General features: G+C 40.7%; 1 protein-coding gene across 2 annotated transcripts in view; it reads left to right on the top strand.

Annotated features, from left to right (window-relative positions):
• Positions 1-3,461: 3,461 nt before the first annotated feature.
• The window catches only part of SIDT1 (SID1 transmembrane family member 1), a 97,997-nt gene continuing 82,080 nt past the window's right edge, over positions 3,462-19,378 (top strand). The window contains exon 1 of one of the 2 annotated variants that reach the window (XM_037057387.1): positions 3,462-4,345. In XM_037057387.1, coding sequence (XP_036913282.1) covers positions 4,136-4,345 — 210 coding nt within the window. In that variant the 5' untranslated portion in view covers positions 3,462-4,135. The remainder of the gene's footprint in view (positions 4,346-19,378) is intronic. The other variant, XM_037057386.1, reaches the window with a different exon arrangement.

Consider the following 19,378-nt stretch of genomic DNA (forward strand, 5'->3'; position numbering starts at 1 on the left):
TATTTATTTTTAATGATCCTTGATAAGGTCCCATCTGATGAGTTTCAAGAGAATTTTTTATCCAATGTCTCTTCCAATAGATGAAATTTCCTGGTTGCTGATTATAAAGAGCTTTAACTGAAGCAAGACAACCGTGAGGTTCCCCTTCTTATCGTAAGGGCAGTGGAGTAGCAGGGTTCAGGGCCTTGCAGGAATTAATAGTAATATGAGAGGGAGAAAGCAACAGAAATCCCTAAGGGGCTAATTGACTGACTGAAGTGCTGTATATTTCAGTCAGTAGTAAAGTCTGCACTGCATGAGGAACCATAAGGTCGAATAAGGAGCCTAGAATAAATTCAGCAGAAGCTTTGATACTTTTTGCAATGGCAATATTGCCCTAAGAGAAGGGGTATCAGTCTTTGCAACTGGCTTGAGGCTGAGGCTACAGTGGTGATGGGGTTTTGGTATTTCCCACAAAGCTGAGTTAAAAACCCAAGGTTTTCCCGGAACATTCATGCACAAATAGACAAAAGGATTTTTTTGTTGTTAGAGATGTCTAGGGAAACAGACTGTTAAGAGTCTTCTTTAGATAATAGAAGACTTGTTTAATACTTGGGCTTTCAAAAAAGAATTCTTACTGCAGATTTAGCTATTTCATTAAAAGATGTCACAATCTCAGAAAAATCTGCCCCCACTGTCTGAAATACCCAGTAAGACATAGACATCATCTCAATTGTACTTTTTCAAGTAGTCCAGGATAAGTTTTGATAGTCTCTAGCCTGTCGTGAGAGAATGTCTTCCCTTCTTTAAAAAGGTCATGCCTTAAATTATGGACTATATTTTGGCAAAACTGTAATCTACATTTTTTGAAATTATATTTCCGTTTTCTACTAAGGCTGAGAACAAGTAAGTGGAATCCTGTTTACAAGGCTTATCTGAACAAAGTAGAAAATTATCTATAAAAAATTTAGATCTTTTAATTCTTGATTAAGGACCTAGGAAAATAAGAGGGGCTTTAGGAAACTCTTTGGACCTACCTGTCCATGTAGAGTATTGTCCTCGCCAGAGTATTTCCTCGCCAGAGGAAAAAAAAATGTTGGCTGTTCTGTGTTGGGACACGCCAAGAAAGAGCAATAATCCTCTACAGAGAGGCAGGTAGGTGGGGAAGAACTGCTGACAGGAGAGTATTTAGCACTAGATACTAATGGGAAGGGAGGAACATCAATTGTATTGATGTGCCTGAGATCTTGAACAAATCAATACTCTTGTCCATTTGGTTTCTTTACTGGCAGAGCAGGAGTGTTACAAGGTTTAGTGCAGATTATGAAAAGGACTTGGATCTTTTATTTGTTCCAGCTTTGGGGAAATTCGGCTAACAGTTTGGTAGAATATATTTGAACTTTAATAGATTCCACTCCAATTATTTTTCCTGTGTCAAAGGGAATTCTGCAGTATTGAAAGTCAGGTACAGTGTTAAGATATTCATCTAGAGTATACATCAAGCATAGGGAAAAAGAAAAAGTTTATATAGAACAGACACAAGTTGATTACAAATGCTGTAGACGAGTCCTCTGAAACTTCAAGAAATAGTCCTTCTGGTGTGCATTTAATATTATAGTTCTATTTGTGAGGTGGTGGGGAAAAGGGGAAAGTTTCAGAAATGCTCTGAATAGATCTTGGTAACATGGAAAGCAGGAGTCACACTAACCAGAAGCAGAATATTTTATGGTTTGCGAGGCGTATTTGGCTTTCTCTTATTGACCTTGAGTTGGAAGGAAGGACAAAAATTGGGGAAGCTGGCAGTCATTGACCAAGTGCTAACTGTTCTGGGCTATTTCTTAAAGAGGTTGTAGATCAAAGGTCTATTGTCATATATGGTCTGGCCATTGTTTGTGTATTCATTCTCTCACAGTGGAAGATTTGCATAGTAGATATTTTTTAAAACCTGGCTGATGGATTGTATTTTACTTGTTAGCTATTGGACTGGGAGATCTACAAGAATAATGTTTAGCTGTGGAGCATTTGAAACTGTCTAAGGCACTTTCAAGTACATCCCCACACCCTGCCGTTTTATCCTTATAGCAATCTTGTGATCCAGGGAGGTTAATGACCTTGAATCATTCAATGAATTTGGTCTAGAATTAGGATTGCATCATAGTATAGAGTGATTTGTAATGTATCACTCAAAATGTCAGGCATAGATATCACCTATAATGTCTTTAAAATAAATACTTTGGGTGTTGTACTATGATAATCTATTCCAATTGTTTCCAGTTTCACTGCTTAAAAGTAGGGTAAAGCCTTGAGGATCACAGCTCTCTACAAATACCTACAAGGCTGTCATGTGGAAGAAGGATTAAGTTTATTCCTATGGCTCCAGAGGGCAGAACACATGCCAATGAATGGGAGAGAGTCAAATTTCAATTAAAATGTGAAAATATCTTTCTAATAGCACACTTGTCTTCAATGAAGAGGTTGTCTTGTGAGAGTCTGGTCACCCTCTCTCCTAGTGTTGAGTAAGACTCCATGATACTACAGCCCTGGTGAGCACCTGAAAACTGGCCTGGCCAGCTGCCCTCAAAGAGCTTCACAAACTTCAAGTTTATAAAATTCTCTTAAATTCTAAAATGAGACATAGACATTTTAAATACAGCAGTTATAGTCATTCAAATTCTGGATGAAGTTATGATGCTATGTTCTTTAAAAACAGCAAGCTCTATTTTAAACTTTAACCACTGCACTTTTCATTGAATTAATAATTTTGTCCTTACACCACATATTTTCAAGAATATTTTTAAAGTAGAAATTGCCCTAATAAGCAGTCATCTCACACAATCTTCCATTAGCATTGTTTTCTGATTGTGCAGTTATAAAACTTTACAACAAATGTAATGCACTTATTTTTGAAGTTTTAATAAATTTTAGAAATTCAGTGGGGTGAAAAGAAAAAACTCCCTTTGAATGGTAAATGCTGGAATTTTAATCTTAATCTCAACTCTTTGAATAAGATCTGTTTCTTCTTTGCAACTTCTTTTTTAATGTTCCTTCATGTCAAGCACAATTATATGCTTTTCTAGTTTATAAATAACTTGACACTGATATTAAAAAGTGAGTCCTCTTCTATACCCGAATTGTGATTTTTTTTTATGTTCTTCAGGGACTTCCAACATATCTTCTTTTCACCCACCTTTTATCTGGTTCTTTAACTGTTTAAATTGAGTCACCTAATTTTTATCAGAAAATTTCTTTTTAATACTGGAGTGTGTCTGTTTTTTGAAAAACAATTCAGAATCCTAGGGAATCTTTCAGAATCCGAGAAGTCATTACAGAGTGTAAATTAGGCAAGAGATTGGGTGGAAAGAAATGCTCTCTGCATATACCCAGTTACTCTGAATCTTCTTGGATAACTTCCGGGACCAGACTTCAGGCCGTGTTCAAATCTGTCCTCTTAACCACATCTATTTTTTTATGACCGTACATGTTTGCATACACGTTTGGTGAGGGAGGAGGAGAGAGAGAGAGAGAAAGAGAGAGAGAACGATGACGTGAGGCTCTTCTTGGAAAATAGCAGGTGACAAGGAAATAAAACAGGTGTTTGGAAAAGGTGTTCTATTAGAGAAGAAAGAATTAATAGTTAATAACCATCATTCAGAGAGCCGACTGGAGGACAAGCTCTGTTGCTGTCTATTTCTAGGCTTGCAGCCCAGTTGCACATTTATTTTAAAAAGATTGAATTTCCTGCTCAATGGCTGATCAGGTTGACCTTTCAAGACTAGTGAATATTTCTAATGTCTCCGTCGCTTTTTTTTTTAAGGTTGATGGGGAAACAGTCTGTTGAAATGTTGGCTAGGTGAGTTGGACACTCGGAAACGGACTTAGAAGCCCGAGAGCAACGCTACTGCTCACGGCCTGGGTACCCCTGGGCCCCCTCGCTCCCAGCCAGTGACCACCCCCCCACCCCCCCGCGGAGACCCCCTGTGGTGGCGTCTATATTTGATCCACCCTTCGCAAGTGCGTTGTCAGCACTCGCCCGCGGGGCTTGTGGAAGGGGTTGCGCGGAGGCCGGCTCCCGAGTCGGCGGGGGGCTTCGGAAGGACCGGCTCTGCGCTCGCCCTCTCCCGGGGCGGCTCTGCCTGCGGCCGGCGCGGCGCCCACCATGCGGCGACCCCCGCGGCTCGCGCTGCTGTGCGCGCTGCCCTGGCTCCTGCGGGCGGCGGCTCCCCGGGGCCCCGCGCAGCCCCAGGCTCAGCGGCGCGACCCCCACGACCCTGCCAGGGGCGCCGATTTCGATCACGTCTACAGCGGGGTGGTGAACCTCAGCACCGAGACCATCTACGCCTTCAACTACACCAGCCAGCCCGGCCAGGTAAGAAACTCGCTGCCCTCGCTCGACTTCCAGGCACTTTGCAGATCTCAGAGCCCCGTCGCCGCTTTCGGTCCTTTGGGAATTGACCTCGGGAGACCTCAGGGACCGGGGCCCGTAGTTCTTTCTCATTCAGAGCAATTACTGCCCAGCCAGAGCTGCGGGCTCTCCGCAGCCAGCCTTGGGAACAACTCCGCTCCCTTCGGTGCCTCCCCCCGGCCTGGTCGCTGGCATTTCTGGGCTTTATGAGGCTCTGTCTGGTTGCCCCCCACGGTCTGCGGGTCCTGACCACCGACTGGGCCTTTATCGGGGAAAGTCTTGATTTCTAGGGTCACGCGGGGAAAGGACCGCAACTCTCTTCCTAATCTCCAGAGGGGAAAGAAACTCATTTCATGTGGATGATTCATCCAGACGCCTGTATTTCATAGCGCATCGGGAAGAGGGAGCTGCTCGGAATCTAAAATGGGAATGTGTGAGAATGGACGCAAGCTGCAGACCTCTGTGCATTCATAGTCCCTTCCTGTGTTTCTGTACCATTGTCACACGTCTTTGCTCAGAGAAGCCAGAAGACCTGGCCAAAGACATTGGCATTGTAGCCATCCCCTGATCTATTGAGATTTTGATTTTTTAAAAGACGGATAGTTGTGTGGAAATTCTAGACCTATTTCTAACAAGAATTGAGGTGAGACAGGGGAGGAAATGACTTCCAGCAGCTATCCATTTGACACATGTACTCTGATTATACAACGTAAGAAAGGCATAAGTAGATTTTTTTCTTTAATCTGGTACCCTCTGGGGCACAGAGAAAATATAAGACTCCCCGTTGTACCTACCTGTCTCTGGATGTTCTTTCCATACAAACGTCTATGTATGCATCTCCTGCAATGCCCGGAGTCCCCACCTCCCCCCCACCCCAGCCGCGCCCGGGAATTCAGGAACTGATTATTGGGATACCATGCTATGCCTCCCTCTCTAACTCTCACTTAGGATGAGAACTCAGGGAGCTGGTGACTTCAGGTAAGTTCTAAGCTGGAGGGACCAATGTGCCTATCACCCTCCCAGTCATCTCCCAACCGTGTGTGCTGACCAAGGGCTCCGTCTCCAGTACGCACTACAGCCTAAGGGGCTGCTCTCCTGTGGCAGCACAACCCTCTCACCCTGTCGTGTCCTCCTATAACCTTCAGGCCGAGTGTCCTGAGGTGAGCAGAGTGGCCGAACATGCAGCCATTCCATTACAGATGAGTGGGAGGGGCAGTTTTTAAACAATGGTGATAATTAGTTTTTAAAATATCTTTGCATAACACAATAAAAAGTTGGTTATCTCAGCAGTCCCTAAAATTTTTCTAGTCTGAGGAATGAAGTTGGGAACCATGGGACTGACAGACAATTCAAGTATTTTAATGCCAGTGAGCAATAATATGAACCAGATATTCTCAACTCTGATAGCATTCTGAGACTCTCTCTGATATCCAGACAAGACAGTGGAACCCATTTAATGTGGGAAATTGCTGTTCTCTCCCTCCCATCAGTATTTCTGTTGATTTCTCCAGAGATGGCACTTTGCTGACCCATCCGTCCCAGTCCTGACTCTGCCCATTGACAGCCTCCTCTCTTCTCCGTCCCTTTTGCCCCACGTTGAACACTAGCAGCCCCTCCCTCCAATACCGTGAACATGGTGCTGTTGGATGTAACAAAATTTTCCTGAAGGTTTAGAGTAATGTAAGGAAAGTGCAGAACATCATTTCTGATTAAATCAGGAATCTAGGCAACGCTGTCATAACAACTTACCAGCTATTCCCCACCTGGGGAAATTTCAAGGTGGTGGTACGATTCTGGGGGCCCTGGCTTATCACCGTCTTCTTGGCCATCACCCGCCACAGATGGTAGCTTCTTCTCACTCTCTAAATTTTGGTTACTCTCTCATGTCAAGCAATTTTGCCTCTATCACCAAACCCAAACTCACTAGAGGATGCTGGAAAATAAAGGTCTGTAAGTCCAAGAGCAGACACTTGGCCCATGAGCAGTTTCCTGTAACCTGAGCTAGTCCTTGAGAGGGCTCGTCCCCTGAAGGGGCCATTTCCCACCTACCCCTCTTTAGTGCAACAAAGAATTTGGTTTACAAAAAACAATTCTAATTGTGGAATTTTAATCTTTTTTTCCCTTTTCTCTTCAAATGTTGTATTTGCCATTATTTTTCTTCAGCTTGGAGGAGAAAAGCTATTCTAAATTTTAAAGGAAGGAAGCTGCAGTGGGAGAGCCTTCCCTCCTAATCTTTCCTGTCAGCCACTGCATCTCCCATACCAAACTGCTGCCCCGGAGAGCTATTTAGCCAAGCATGTGTCATGCTAATTAGCTGAGCTCAGCACCCGAGAAAGTCACGCAGGCCTTCCAGGCAGACAGTAATGTAAATAGGAAGTTGCCATTAAAAAACCATCACTAAAGAATGGAGTGATTGGTTTGAAGAAGAATAATGAAAATAACAATGAAAGATGCAAGTTAGAGAAGATCATGTTTCATTTCATTTCCCTCCTTTGAAGAGGGGTGGATTTGCACTGTGGCACACTGTGGAACACAAGGTGTTCTAAAAACCACAGGGCTGGAGCAAAACTGGAAGGAAATCACCTTTTTGACTAGGACAAGGGGCACAAAAGCAGGTTTGTTGGAAATGAGAATACTTTTGTACAGACAGGTGGCGGCAATAATCAGATGTTTGTATTTGAGCTAGATGGTGATAAGGAGCCTTTAAGTAAAAATCTACCCACCCTGCAACAAGATGTTTTCTCTGAGACTTTCAGTAACAGAATTCATTGTTTGCCATGGCTTTTTGAATGTGAAATGTTTCCCTGGAAATAATTCCTTATTTTGTTCATTAAACTGAGGCAATTATCTTTTAAGACATATACTTCTCTATGACCAAGGAACAATCTTTGGCTTTATTAATATCAACCAGCAGTTGTGTATCTAGAACCAGTTGTACCAGCCTCTTGGATCCAGATTCAAAAAGCCTCGCCAGTTCTCATGAACAACGGTAACTTCTACCTATATGCATTACTGGTTTGGTAGAATTTAAGGCTGTGATGTGATAGCCTCAGTTCTCCTGGTCCTGTATATATTCTTCCTGTGTTCTCTGTACACTGAGGCAGAGAAGTAGCCTCTGATGTCCTCTTACTGAACTGGACTGGTGCTTGTTGAGGAGAGAATCATTTCAATGCCACATTACCTGGTTGGCTGGCTACTGTCTCAGCCAGCCCAGGCTGTTATAACAATACCATAGTCTGGGGGGTCTTAAAAAATATTTCTTAACTCAGTTCTAGAGGCTGGAAAGTCCTGGATCAAAGTGTCAGCAAGTTGGGCATTGGGTGAGAACTGACTTCCTGGCTCATAGACAGTGCCTTCTATCTGTGTCTGCACCGGCCCACAGCGCAGGGAGAAAAGCAAGCTCTCTCTCGTCTCTTAAGCTTATAAAGGGCACTACTCTCCTCATGAGTGCTCCAATCTTGTAATCTAAGTGCTTTCCAAAGGCCCTCTCTCCAAATACTATCACACTAGGGATTATGAACGAGGGTGGAGGGGAATACAAACGTTCACGGCAGTCACCTCCCACATCTTTCTCTGTGGCTCTGAAAATGGAGCATCAACATGTCATAAGGGTGTTACAGGCTGACCATACTCCAGTTATGGGTCTGATTTTGTGGAGGACCCATCTTCTCCTGCCTGGACCTGATAACCTTGTGCAAAGTTATATAATGGATTCGGTAGGTATGTGCTGTCCAATATGGCAGCCACTCTCCACATGGAGCTTTGGAACACTCGAAATGCAGCTAGTCCAAATGAGATGTACTGTAAATGTACAACACTCACCAGATTTTAAGACAGTATAAAAATAGCAAAAAATGTATCATTAATACTTTTATTGATTATGTATTATATACTGGATGTATTAGGTTAAATAAATATATTAATAAAGTTCACTTTACCTCTTCTACTTTTTAAATGAAAATTTAAAAGCATGTCTGATTCATATTGTATTTTTATTAGGCAGCATTTCGCCAAGTACTACAGGGTTTTGAGAACTCACTCATCCCTAAGATAGCTTTGTTGGAGGAAATGAGGCTTGAAAAGGTATTAATAAATAAACAAAACTTGGATAGGCAGAAAGAAAGGGGAATAAATCTGCTGTAAACATTGTGTGCAGATTTTTGTGTGGATTTATGTTTTCAACTCACCAAGGTAAATACCAAGGAGCTGAATTCCTGGGTCTTATGGTAAGAGTATGTTTAGTTTTATAAGGAGCTATCAAACTTGCCTTGTACAGTGACTGTACCATTTTGCATTCCCAGCAGCACTGAATGTGAGTCCCTGTTCCACATCCTCAGCTGCACCTGGTTTGGTCAGTGCTTTAGACTTTAGCCATTCCGGTATGTGTAGAGCAGTATCTCATTGTTTTAGTTTGCAATTTTCCGATGACATGCTGTTGAGCATCGATCTGTTCATGTGCTCATTTGCCAGCCATACATCTTCTTTGGTGAGGCGTCCATTCAAATTTTTTGTCCATTTTTTAGTTGCATTGTTTGTTTCCTTACTCCTGACTTTTGAGGGTCCTTTATAGATTTTGGATACCAATCTTTCATCAGATACAAGTTTTGCAAATATTTTCTCCTTGTCTGTGGCTTGTCTTTTTGTTCTCTTAATACTGGTTTTTTTCCCCCTCACAGAGGAGACATTTAAAAATTTAATGAAGCACTACTTAAGATTTTTTTCATGGGCCATGCCTTTGATACTGTGTCTAAGAAGCTGTCACTACCCTGACTGCTGTGACTCAGTGGGTTAGGCATGGTCCTGCCAAAAAGTTGCTGGTTAGATTCCCAGTCAGGGCACATGGCTGGGTTGCAGTCCAGGTCCCCAGTTGAGGGCATGTGAGAGGCAGCCACACATTGATGTCTCTCTCCCTCTCTTTCTCCCTCCTTTACCCACTCTCTAAAAAATAGACAAAGTCTTTTAAAATATATATAAAAAGAAAAAGTTGCCACCAAATCTAAGGGCGCTTAGATTTTCCCCTATGTTTTCTTTTGGAAGTTTTATAGATTTGAATTTTACGTTAAAGCTTATGATCCACTTTGAGTTCATTTTTGTAAAAGATATAAGGTTCCTGACTAGATTTTTTTTGTTTTTGCATATGATGTCCAATTGTTCCAGCACATGTGTTGAAAAGGTCACCCCATATTTTTAGTACTTCAGGATTGTGTACATGTGTTTATAGGCTGATGTGAACCAGAGTTTGAAGCAGGTTCTTACCTGGGGCTCATTGTTCTTATTATTCTCAGCCTTCCCTTTGGCAGCCGCCACCTCTGATTTCTACCCCTCTCTTGTTGCTCCTTTTTTCTGTATATTTTATGTCTCTGCTTTTCCCATCCTTTTTATCTTTCAAATCTTTCGGGAATGCTCTCGGCCCATCAAGCTCTTCTTCTTCTGTAATTGAGCTCTTCCGGCGATTGGAGGCCGTGCTGCTGGCAAACAGCCCTTCTTCTTCTGCACCTCAGGACGTAGGTTTTGTTCCTTCCTTCTGAACCGGAGCCGTGATGGGTGATCTCAGGTACTGGAGATCTGTCTCCCTCTTTTCAAGGTTTTGCTATAGAATTTTAATAGTGCTAATGGTAGAGGATGAAGGATTTTGTTTGTCAAGTCTACTTAGCTACAGAATTGTTACTGGGTTTGCATTTGAGATTTTTTCTGTTCTTTTTTTTCCCAACATTAAAAGAAACATTTACCCCTTGAAACCACAAAAGAGGGAACTGTATTTAAACTTAACAGCTCACAGGATCTTTTAAATCACCCAATCGCTTCTCACGTAACAGGAGGGAAAACTGAGAGCCAGTGAAATAAATTACTTGTCCAAAATCATGTAACTAGTTTGAAGAAAAGTCAGGAACATAACTCAGATTCCTGACAATGTTTCCTTAGGATATTTGTACTACACCCCTCTCCCTCCCACAAGAGCACCTCTTTAATCAACAAGAGTAAAAGTAATTTTAAAGTATCATAGTCATACTTCCACAGTCAGATTGTTTAACCACGTATGACTCCCTGACAATTACTGAAAACTGAAGCAAGAGGTTTTTCATTTTTGTTTTCCCTCGTGCATTGTCCAGGCATCCATTTGTCTGTCAGGTCAAGCAAGCAAGGTTGACACTAAGTAAAACTGAGAAGTGGGCAGATTTTCTTTCTTGTTTCACGGAGCCACGGCTACCCACCAACCATTATTGTGTTCTGACTCCCTGTGGACCAAAAGGGTCAATCTTCCTCACTTTTGTACTTTCTTTTCATCAGTGCTAAGTTCCTTTTTTGTGCCAGTCACAGGACAGCTTGGAGACCTGAGCAACTAGCCTGTATGTCACTCTAGGACAGCATTAATCCTGAGAACTGGTATTTCTGGATGCCCACGTCACAGCAGTGAAGATAAGCCATTGCAAACAGGAATGAATGACTGCTTCTGCCCTTTGTGGACAAAGTGACTCACACTCGTTTAATTAACCTAACTGGAAGCTTGTGTATGCTCCCCAAAATTTAACATGTAAATGCCCATGGCTTTGTTTCAGCCTCTTCAATATTTGCAAAAAGGAATCCTGTATTTGTCCCCCCTTCTCTCTATGCTATCTTCACTAGAATGGAAGAGTTATAGCTTTCTAAGAGAAAGGCAATGTTTACCTGGGTAACGAAGAGATAAAAAGTGGGAGATAAGGAAAGGGGCAACAGGGTGAAGTCTGGGAGTTAAGAGGTGGTTTGAGGTCTGTGGGCAGTGAGGCTCCAAGATAGTTGTGGTATATCAGTGGAGTAGACAGAGAAGGAAAGAGAATGTTGGGCCTAGCAAGATATTTACCTCCAAGCAACAGATATCAACCTGCTAATTCAAACAGAAAAGTGATTTTCTGGGGTGTTAGAGGCTGACCACATTCCAGTTACGGGTCTGGATTAGTAGGATTTGGGTATCTCACAAATCTGAGTTACCACACTCAGACTATGACTAGAAATCAAAGGAAACTAAACTGCAGGAAATTATAGCAACAGCTGGAAAACAGTATGGAAATTCCTCCAAAAAATTAGAAATGGAGCTGCCATACTACCCAGCAATACCACTTCTGGGTATTTATTTACCCAAAGAAAACAGAAATACTAATTAAAAAGGATAAATGCACCCCTATGTTCACTGCAGCATCATTTACAATAGCCAAGATATGGAAGCAACCTATGTGTCCATCAACAGATGAGTGGATGAAAATGTGGTGCATGGATATACAATGGAATATCACTCAGCAATAAAAATAAGAATGAAATCTTGCCATTTGTGACAACATTGTCAGACCTATGTGGTATCATGTTAAGTGAAATAAGTCAGAGAAAGACAAATACCATTATGATTTCACTTGTTCATGGAATCTTTAAAAAGCAAATAAACAAAACAAAACAGAAACAAACCCATATAGATAGATAGATAGATAGATAGATAGATAGATAGAACTTATGCTTGCCAAAAGGGAGAAGGATGGATGAGTGGAGGACAATTTAAAAAGAAAATGAAGACAAATATAAACTACTTTTAGGGATTAAAAAAAAGGAAAAATTTATAGCACAGCCATGCCACAGGAATAGTTTGATTAGGGGACCACCTAATGTTTCGCCGGGCACCACCACTTCCACTGCCATTAACTGTGGTCACTCCTGGATGCTACTGCCATAGACTCCAGTGGTGTCACCGTTGCCAGGACCTTCTAAAGTCTCCCTTCATCTTTGTACCATTAATCACCATTGAAAAGGCCACGTGGGAGCATCCAGCCATCTGAGCATGCATCATGTATCTGGCCTCTTTGGCATCCACAGGCAGCCCTCCCTCCCACAAAACTCAGGGGAGTGGAGTAGAGGAAGCTCCTCTAACACATGCTGGGATTTAGATGCTGGTTAGATTCCTAGATCAACCCCTCCAAAAGTCCTATGGGAAGGGTTTCTAGGGCATTTGTTGGAAGACAGCTATACATACTGAGACACAGGTGATAAGGGACCAAGATGTGGCAGGGAGGAAAACTGGGGTGTTGCAACCTTCTACCTATCCCTATTTCAAGAGGAACATCCAAGATACAGGAAGAAGATGGTGGAGAAATAGGTGGAAGTTATACTCACGTCCTTCCAGTTCTCAACTGGAATTATGGCTAAATTATATAATAATCAACCTGAACAACCAACTGAAGATTAGCTGAACAAAAATCTTATAACCAAGGACTTACAGAAGCCACATTGAGACTGGTAGGAAGTGTAGAGACATGAAAAGTGATGGGCCCACACCCACATGTGGCAGCTGAGAATATGGAGGGATATTTCAGCTACAAAGCACCCCCTTGAGGAATGTAGGGTCTCAACCTCATGGCAGGCTCCCTAGCCTGGAGCATCAGACCCAGGAGAGGCACCCACATGATATCTGGCTATGAAAATCAGCAGGGATTCTGTCTGCCAGGTAGAAACGGGAGTAAACTAGAAACCCATTGGCTCTTAAAGAGCCAATGCACAAAATCTCATTTTTGGCCACTGAGGCTCTGGCAGAGGAATGGCAGGTCACAGTAGTCTGGAGTCATGGGAGGACAGACTAGGGTGTGCTGAAGGGAATGCCACTAGGGACCCTGTGATGAGTCCCTCTCTGACACTACCCGCAGGCAAAATGAGGAGACAAAGAAACATGTTCCAAATGAAAAAGAAAAAAATCTTCAGGAAAAAATAACACTAAATGAAATGGAAGCAAGTAAACTACCAGATACAGAGTTCAAAACAATAGTTATAACAACACTCAAGGTATTTAGTAAGAACTTCAACAAAGAGCAAGAAAAAAAACCATATAAGCCACTAAAAAGAACCAGTCAGAAATGAAGAATATAATATCCAATATGAAGACTATATTAGAAGGAATCAACAACAGGCTAGATGAAACAGAGATCAAATGCGCAATTTGGAAAACAATGTAGAAGAAAACACACAATCAGAGCAGTAAAAAGAAAACAGATTTTTTAAAATTTATTTATTTACCTTTAGAGGGGAAGGGGAGAGGGGAAGGGGAGAGGGAGAGAAACATCAATGTATGGTTGCCTTTTGTGTGTCCCCTGCTGGGAGTTGGCCGGCAGGGAACCAGCCTGCAACCCAGGCATGTGCCCTGACTGGGAATTGAACCATGATCCTCTGGTTCGCAGGCCTGTGCTCAATCCACTGAGCTACACCAGCCAGGGCAAAAGAAAACAGATTTTAAAAATGAGGAGAGTCTCAGGGACTTTTGGGACCATATCAAGCACAATGACATCCACATTATAAGAGTACCAGAAGGAGAAGGGAAAGATCAAGATATCAAGAAACTGTTTGAAGAGCCCTAGCTGGTGTGGATCAGCGGATTAAGTGCCAGCCTGTGAACCAAAGAGTTGCCAGTTTGATTTCTAGTCAGGGCACATGCCTGGATTGTGGGCTGGGTCCCTGGTTGGAGGCCTGTGAGAGGCAACCACATGTGGAATGCCCTGTCCCACAGAGCTCTCCCAACCACCTCACATGAGAATGAGTCGTCCCAGACACAATCCGTTGTTCCAGTAGGAAAGAGGTGGCAATTCACTCTAGTGGATAATGCCCCAAGCCCTTCTCTAAAACAGCTTTTATTGGGATTGGTAAGTGCAAGGAATATCCAACAAATGTGCATAGCTCATCAATCAGTGTACAAACGCTAGTTATAAAAAACTGATATCATCTACAGATGACAACTGAAGAAACAGAGATTTGCCTCAGGTCAGGGTCTGCTAGACATGCTGGCGTCAGATGGTTGTTAAGGCATATTTCCTAAAATAAGGAGTTCACTCCTTATGCTTTGAACTTAAATATCTGGTTTACACCAACAGGGCTATAGCAAAGCAAAGCAAGCTTCAAAGGATACAATGAATACTTCAAGCCTGATTTCCCATGGGAATCCTTGGTGTTAGTATCAGGTTGTGCCTGCCACCAGCATTCCTAGTTTTCTGGTAGAGACTTACAGGCAAGGCCTTGCTCACATGGGGCTACAGTCTCCAAAACTGCACAAAATGGTCCTTAACAACCACACATTGATACATCTCTTCTTTTCATTCTCCCTCCCTTCCCCTCTCTCTAAAAATAAATAAATAAAATCTTTAAAAAATAAAAATAGTAAAAGAGAAACTATTTGAAGAAATAATGGCTGAAAACTTCCCTAACCTGGTGAAGGAAAAAGACATACATGTCCAGGAAGCACAGAGAGTCCCAAGCAAGATGAACTTAAAGATACCCACACATCATAATTAAAATGGCAAAGGTTAAAGACAAAGAGAGAATGTTAAAAGCAGGAAAAAGACGCTTATCTAGAAGAGACCTCCCATAAGACTGTCAGCTGATTTCTCAACAGAAACCTTGTAGCATAGAAGGAATTGGCACTAAATATTTAAGTGATGAAAAGCGAGGACCAACAATTAAAACTACTCTACCCAACAATGGTATCATTTAAAATCGGAGCAGAAATAAAGAGCTTCTCAGACTAGAAAAAGCTAAAGGAGTTCATCACCATCAAACCACTATTACAAGAAATGTTAAAGGGTCTTCATGAAGGAGGAGGAGGAGGAGGAGGAGGAAGAGAAGAAGGAGAAGAAGAAGAAGAAGATCAAGAAGAACAAGAACAAGAAGAACAAGAAGAACAAGAAGAGCAGTCAACATAATTATAAGAAATAAAAAAGCACCTATCAATAGTTACTTTAAATGTTTTGAGAAAAATATAGGGTAGCTGAATGAGTAAGAAAACAAGACTTTGCTTTCTATATGCTTTCTATGACAGACACACTTTAGAACAAAAGATATGCACAGACTGGAAGTAAGGGTTTGGAAAAATATGTTTCATGCAAATGCACATTTTTTAAAAAGCTGGGGTAGCAATACTTGTGTCAGATAAAATAGACTTTTAAAAAGGCTGTAAGAGACAAAGAAGGACATTACTTAATCATTAAAGGGAGCAATCCAAAATGTTTATAACCCTTGTAAATACTTATGCAACAACATAGGAGCACCTAAACATATAAAGCAAATTTTTATGGGTATAAAGGGGGAGATTGACAGAAATACAGCCATAGTAGGGGATTTTAAAATTCCATCCACATCAATGAATAGATCTGCCAAACAGAAAATTAACAAAAAAATAGTGGCCTTAAATGACACACTAGATCAGATGAATTAACTGATATCTTCAGAATTTTCACTCCAAAGAAGTAGAATATGCATTCTTTTCAAGTGCACTTGGAACATTTTCTAGGACAGATTGAAATCATATCGAGCATCTTCTCTGAACACAATGGCATGAAAATAGAAATCAATTACAGGAAAGAAACTGAAAAACACAAAAACACATGGAAAAATAAAGTCATAATAGCATATGACTGAACAATGAATTGGTAAATAGTGAGATCAAGGGAGAAATCAAAACTTACCTTGAGACAAATGAAAATGAACCACACAACAACCCAAAATCTATGGGACACAATGAGAGCAGTCCTAAGAGGGAAATTCATAGCAATACAGGCCTGCCTCAAGAAGCAAGAAAAATCTCAAATAGACAATCTAACCTTATACCTAAAGGAAATAAAGGAAAATAACACCAGAATAAAACCAAAAGTGAGTAGAAGAAAGGAAATAATAAAGATCAGCATGAAAATAAAGGGAAGAGTCTAAAACGACAATAAAAAAATCAATGAAACCAAGAGCTGGCTCTTAGAAAAGAGTAACAAGATTGATAAAGCTTTAAGCAGGCTCTTGAGGAGTGGTGGGGTGGGGAGAGAGAAGACCCAAATAAACAAAATCAGAAATGAAAGAGAAGTGACATCTAACACCACAGAAATGCAAAGGATTATAAGAAAGTATTACAAACAACCATATGCCAAAAAATTGGGCCATCTAGAAGAAATGGATAAATTCTTAGAAACATAAATTTTTCAAACTGAATCAAGAAGAAAAAAATCTGAATAGACTGATTAAAACTAATTAAATCAAAACAGTAATCAAAAACTCTCAGCCAGTAAAAGGTCTGAATTAAATGGCTTCACAGGTGAATATCTTCTTTCAAAGAAGAACTGTCACCTATCCTCAAAATATTCCAAAAAATTTAAGAGGAGGGTAGACCCCCAAGCTCATTTTACAAAGCCAGTATTATCCCAATTCAAAAATCAGATAAAGACGCTACAAAGAAAGAAAATTATAGGCCAATATTCCTGATGAACATAGACAGTAAAATCTTCAATAGCCCTGAGCCTTGTGGCTTAGTTGGTCGAGCATCATCCCGTAACAGGCCCCAGTTTGATTCCCAGTCAGGGAACGTGCCTGGTTCATGGGCTTCATCCCCAGTTAGGGTGCATACGAGAAGCAACCAATCAATGTTTCTCTCTCACATTAATGTTTCTCATCTTCTTTTTATCCCTCCCTTTCCATCTCTCAAAAAGTAAATAATAAAATAAAAGCCTTAAAAATCCTTAATAAAATATTAGCAAACTGGATCCAGCAATACATTTAAAAAGTCATACACCATGGTCAAGTGGAATTTATTTCTGTGATTCAAGGTTGGTACAATATTTGTAAATAAACTGGTGTAAAACACCACATAATGACTAAATAAAAATTTTAAAAAGTTAAACACCACATAATGAAAAATAAACAAAATGAAAATTGTATAATCATATTAATAAATGCAGAAAAAGCATTTGGAGAAATCCAACATTAATATCTGATAAAAACTCTCAGCAAAGTGGGAATAGAGGGAACATACCTACACACAATAAAAGCCATATATGACCAACCCACTGCTAGCATCATGCTCAATGGAGAAAAACTAAAAGTGTTTCCCTTAAGATGAGGAATAAGAAAGGGATGTTTGCTTTCACCACTCTTATTCAACATAGTACTGGAAGTCCTAGGCACAGCGATCAGACAAGAAGAAATAAAAGGTGTCCAAATTAGAAAGGAAGAAGTAAAACTGTCATTATCTGCAGATGACATGATACTGCCAAGGGTGTCCAACCCACGGCCTGTGGGCTGCATGCAGCCCAAAATAACTATGAGTGTGGCCCAACACAAAATCATAAGTTTACATAAAACCTTTCTGGGGCTCAGCAGTTTTCATTAGTGTTTATATATTTAATGTGTGGCCCAAGACAACTCTTCTTCCAATGTGGCCCAGAGATGCCAAAAGGTTGGACACCCATGATAGAAAACCCTAAAGATTCCATCAAAAACTATTAGAACTGATACGTGAAAATTGCAAATTCAAACCACAATGAGATATTAACTCACACCTGTTAGAATGGCTATCACCCACAAATGACCAGTATTGATGAAGATGTGGAGAAAAGGTAACCCTTGTCCACTGTTGGAAGGAATGCATATTGGTGCAGCCACTATGGAAAATAGTAAGGAGGTTCCCGAAAAAAATAAAAAAATGGAATTGCTTTGTGACCCAGGGATTCTAATTCTGGGTATTTATCTGAAGAAACACAAATCACTAATTTAAAAAAAATAAATTCGCCCCTATGTTTATTTCAGTGTTATTTACAATAACCGAGCTATGAAAACAACCCAACTCCCCATTAGTAGACAAGTGGATAAAAAAAGTGGTGGTACAGGCCCTGGCTAGTGTAGCTTAGTGAATTGAACATGGGCCTGCAAACCAAAGGGTCACCAGTTTTATTCCCACTCAGGGCACATGCCTGGATTGCTGGCCAGGTCCCCAGTAGGATGCGCACCAGAGGCAACCACACATTGATGTTTCTCTCCCTTTCTTTCTCCTTCCTTTCCCCTCTCTCTAAAAATAAACAAATAAAATCTTTTTAAAAAGTGGTGGAACGTATATACAATGGAATATTACTCAGTCACAAAAAAAAGAATGAAAATTTTACCATTTGCTACAGCATGGATGGACCTAGAGGATACTGTGGTAAATGAAATAAGTCACACAAAGAGAGACAAATACCATATGATTTCACTTATATGTGAAGTCTAAAGGACAATGTAAACAAACAAATAAAATTGAAACAGATTCATAGACAGAGCAGATTGGTGGTTGCCAGGGGAGAGTGGACTTGGGAGACTGGGTAAAAAAGATGAAGGGATGAAGAAGTGAAAATTGGAAGTTACAGAATAGTCATAGTGATGTAAAGTCCAACATACAGAACAGTAAATAATATTATGATAAATAGGTATGGTGCCAGGTGGGTACTGGAAATATTGAGGGGAAAACTTTGTAAGGTATGATTGCCCTAATCCTTATGCTGTAGAACTGAAACCAATACAAAATACTATTGGAAGTAAATTGTATTTGATAAACTAAATGTGATACATTAAAAATAAAGAGGAACATCCAATCTGAGTGTAAAAGAAGAGTATAATATATATTAATCTCCTCTACCATGTTCACTCTATAATTAGTAATGGTTTTGTCGATAAACATGACCTTTCTTGAAGTCTCTTCTATTGTATCCGTAATTTTTCTTGAAGATTTTGAAGGGGAACGTGTTTGCAGATAATCAGTTTTGACTCATTCAGAAAGCAGTTTCCTTTAGGTGATATTTATATCCTGTCAGATACTTACTTTGAATTATAAATGCCACTAGCATGACAGTAAATACCAACTCAGAAATAAATAGCTGATAAGCATCAGATTATAAGCCTCACAGTCACAGCCATAATTATCTAGTGGTTTTCCAGCTCCAGAGCATTAATTAAGGAGGTCTCAAAACAGTCATAGAAGAGACCTGCCTGCAGTGCAATCACTCAGCATAGAAATAAAATCCAGGGAGGCAATCCTGACTTCTGCCTCAAACTGTAAAATAATTATTTTTCCTTCTTCAGAGCCTTCATGGGAGACTAGTGTGAGTGGGAGATAGAAAAAGACAGGTAAGGTAAAGCAGAAAAAAGGAATCACATACAGGAGATGAGCAGACTCAGCATGGGCTCCTCACTCTCTCTCAGATCCTCTCC

This window comes from Sturnira hondurensis, unplaced genomic scaffold, assembly GCF_014824575.4.
Source record: "Sturnira hondurensis isolate 20B ecotype Veracruz unplaced genomic scaffold, ASM1482457v3 Scaffold0009719, whole genome shotgun sequence".
NCBI lineage: Eukaryota > Metazoa > Chordata > Mammalia > Chiroptera > Phyllostomidae > Sturnira > Sturnira hondurensis.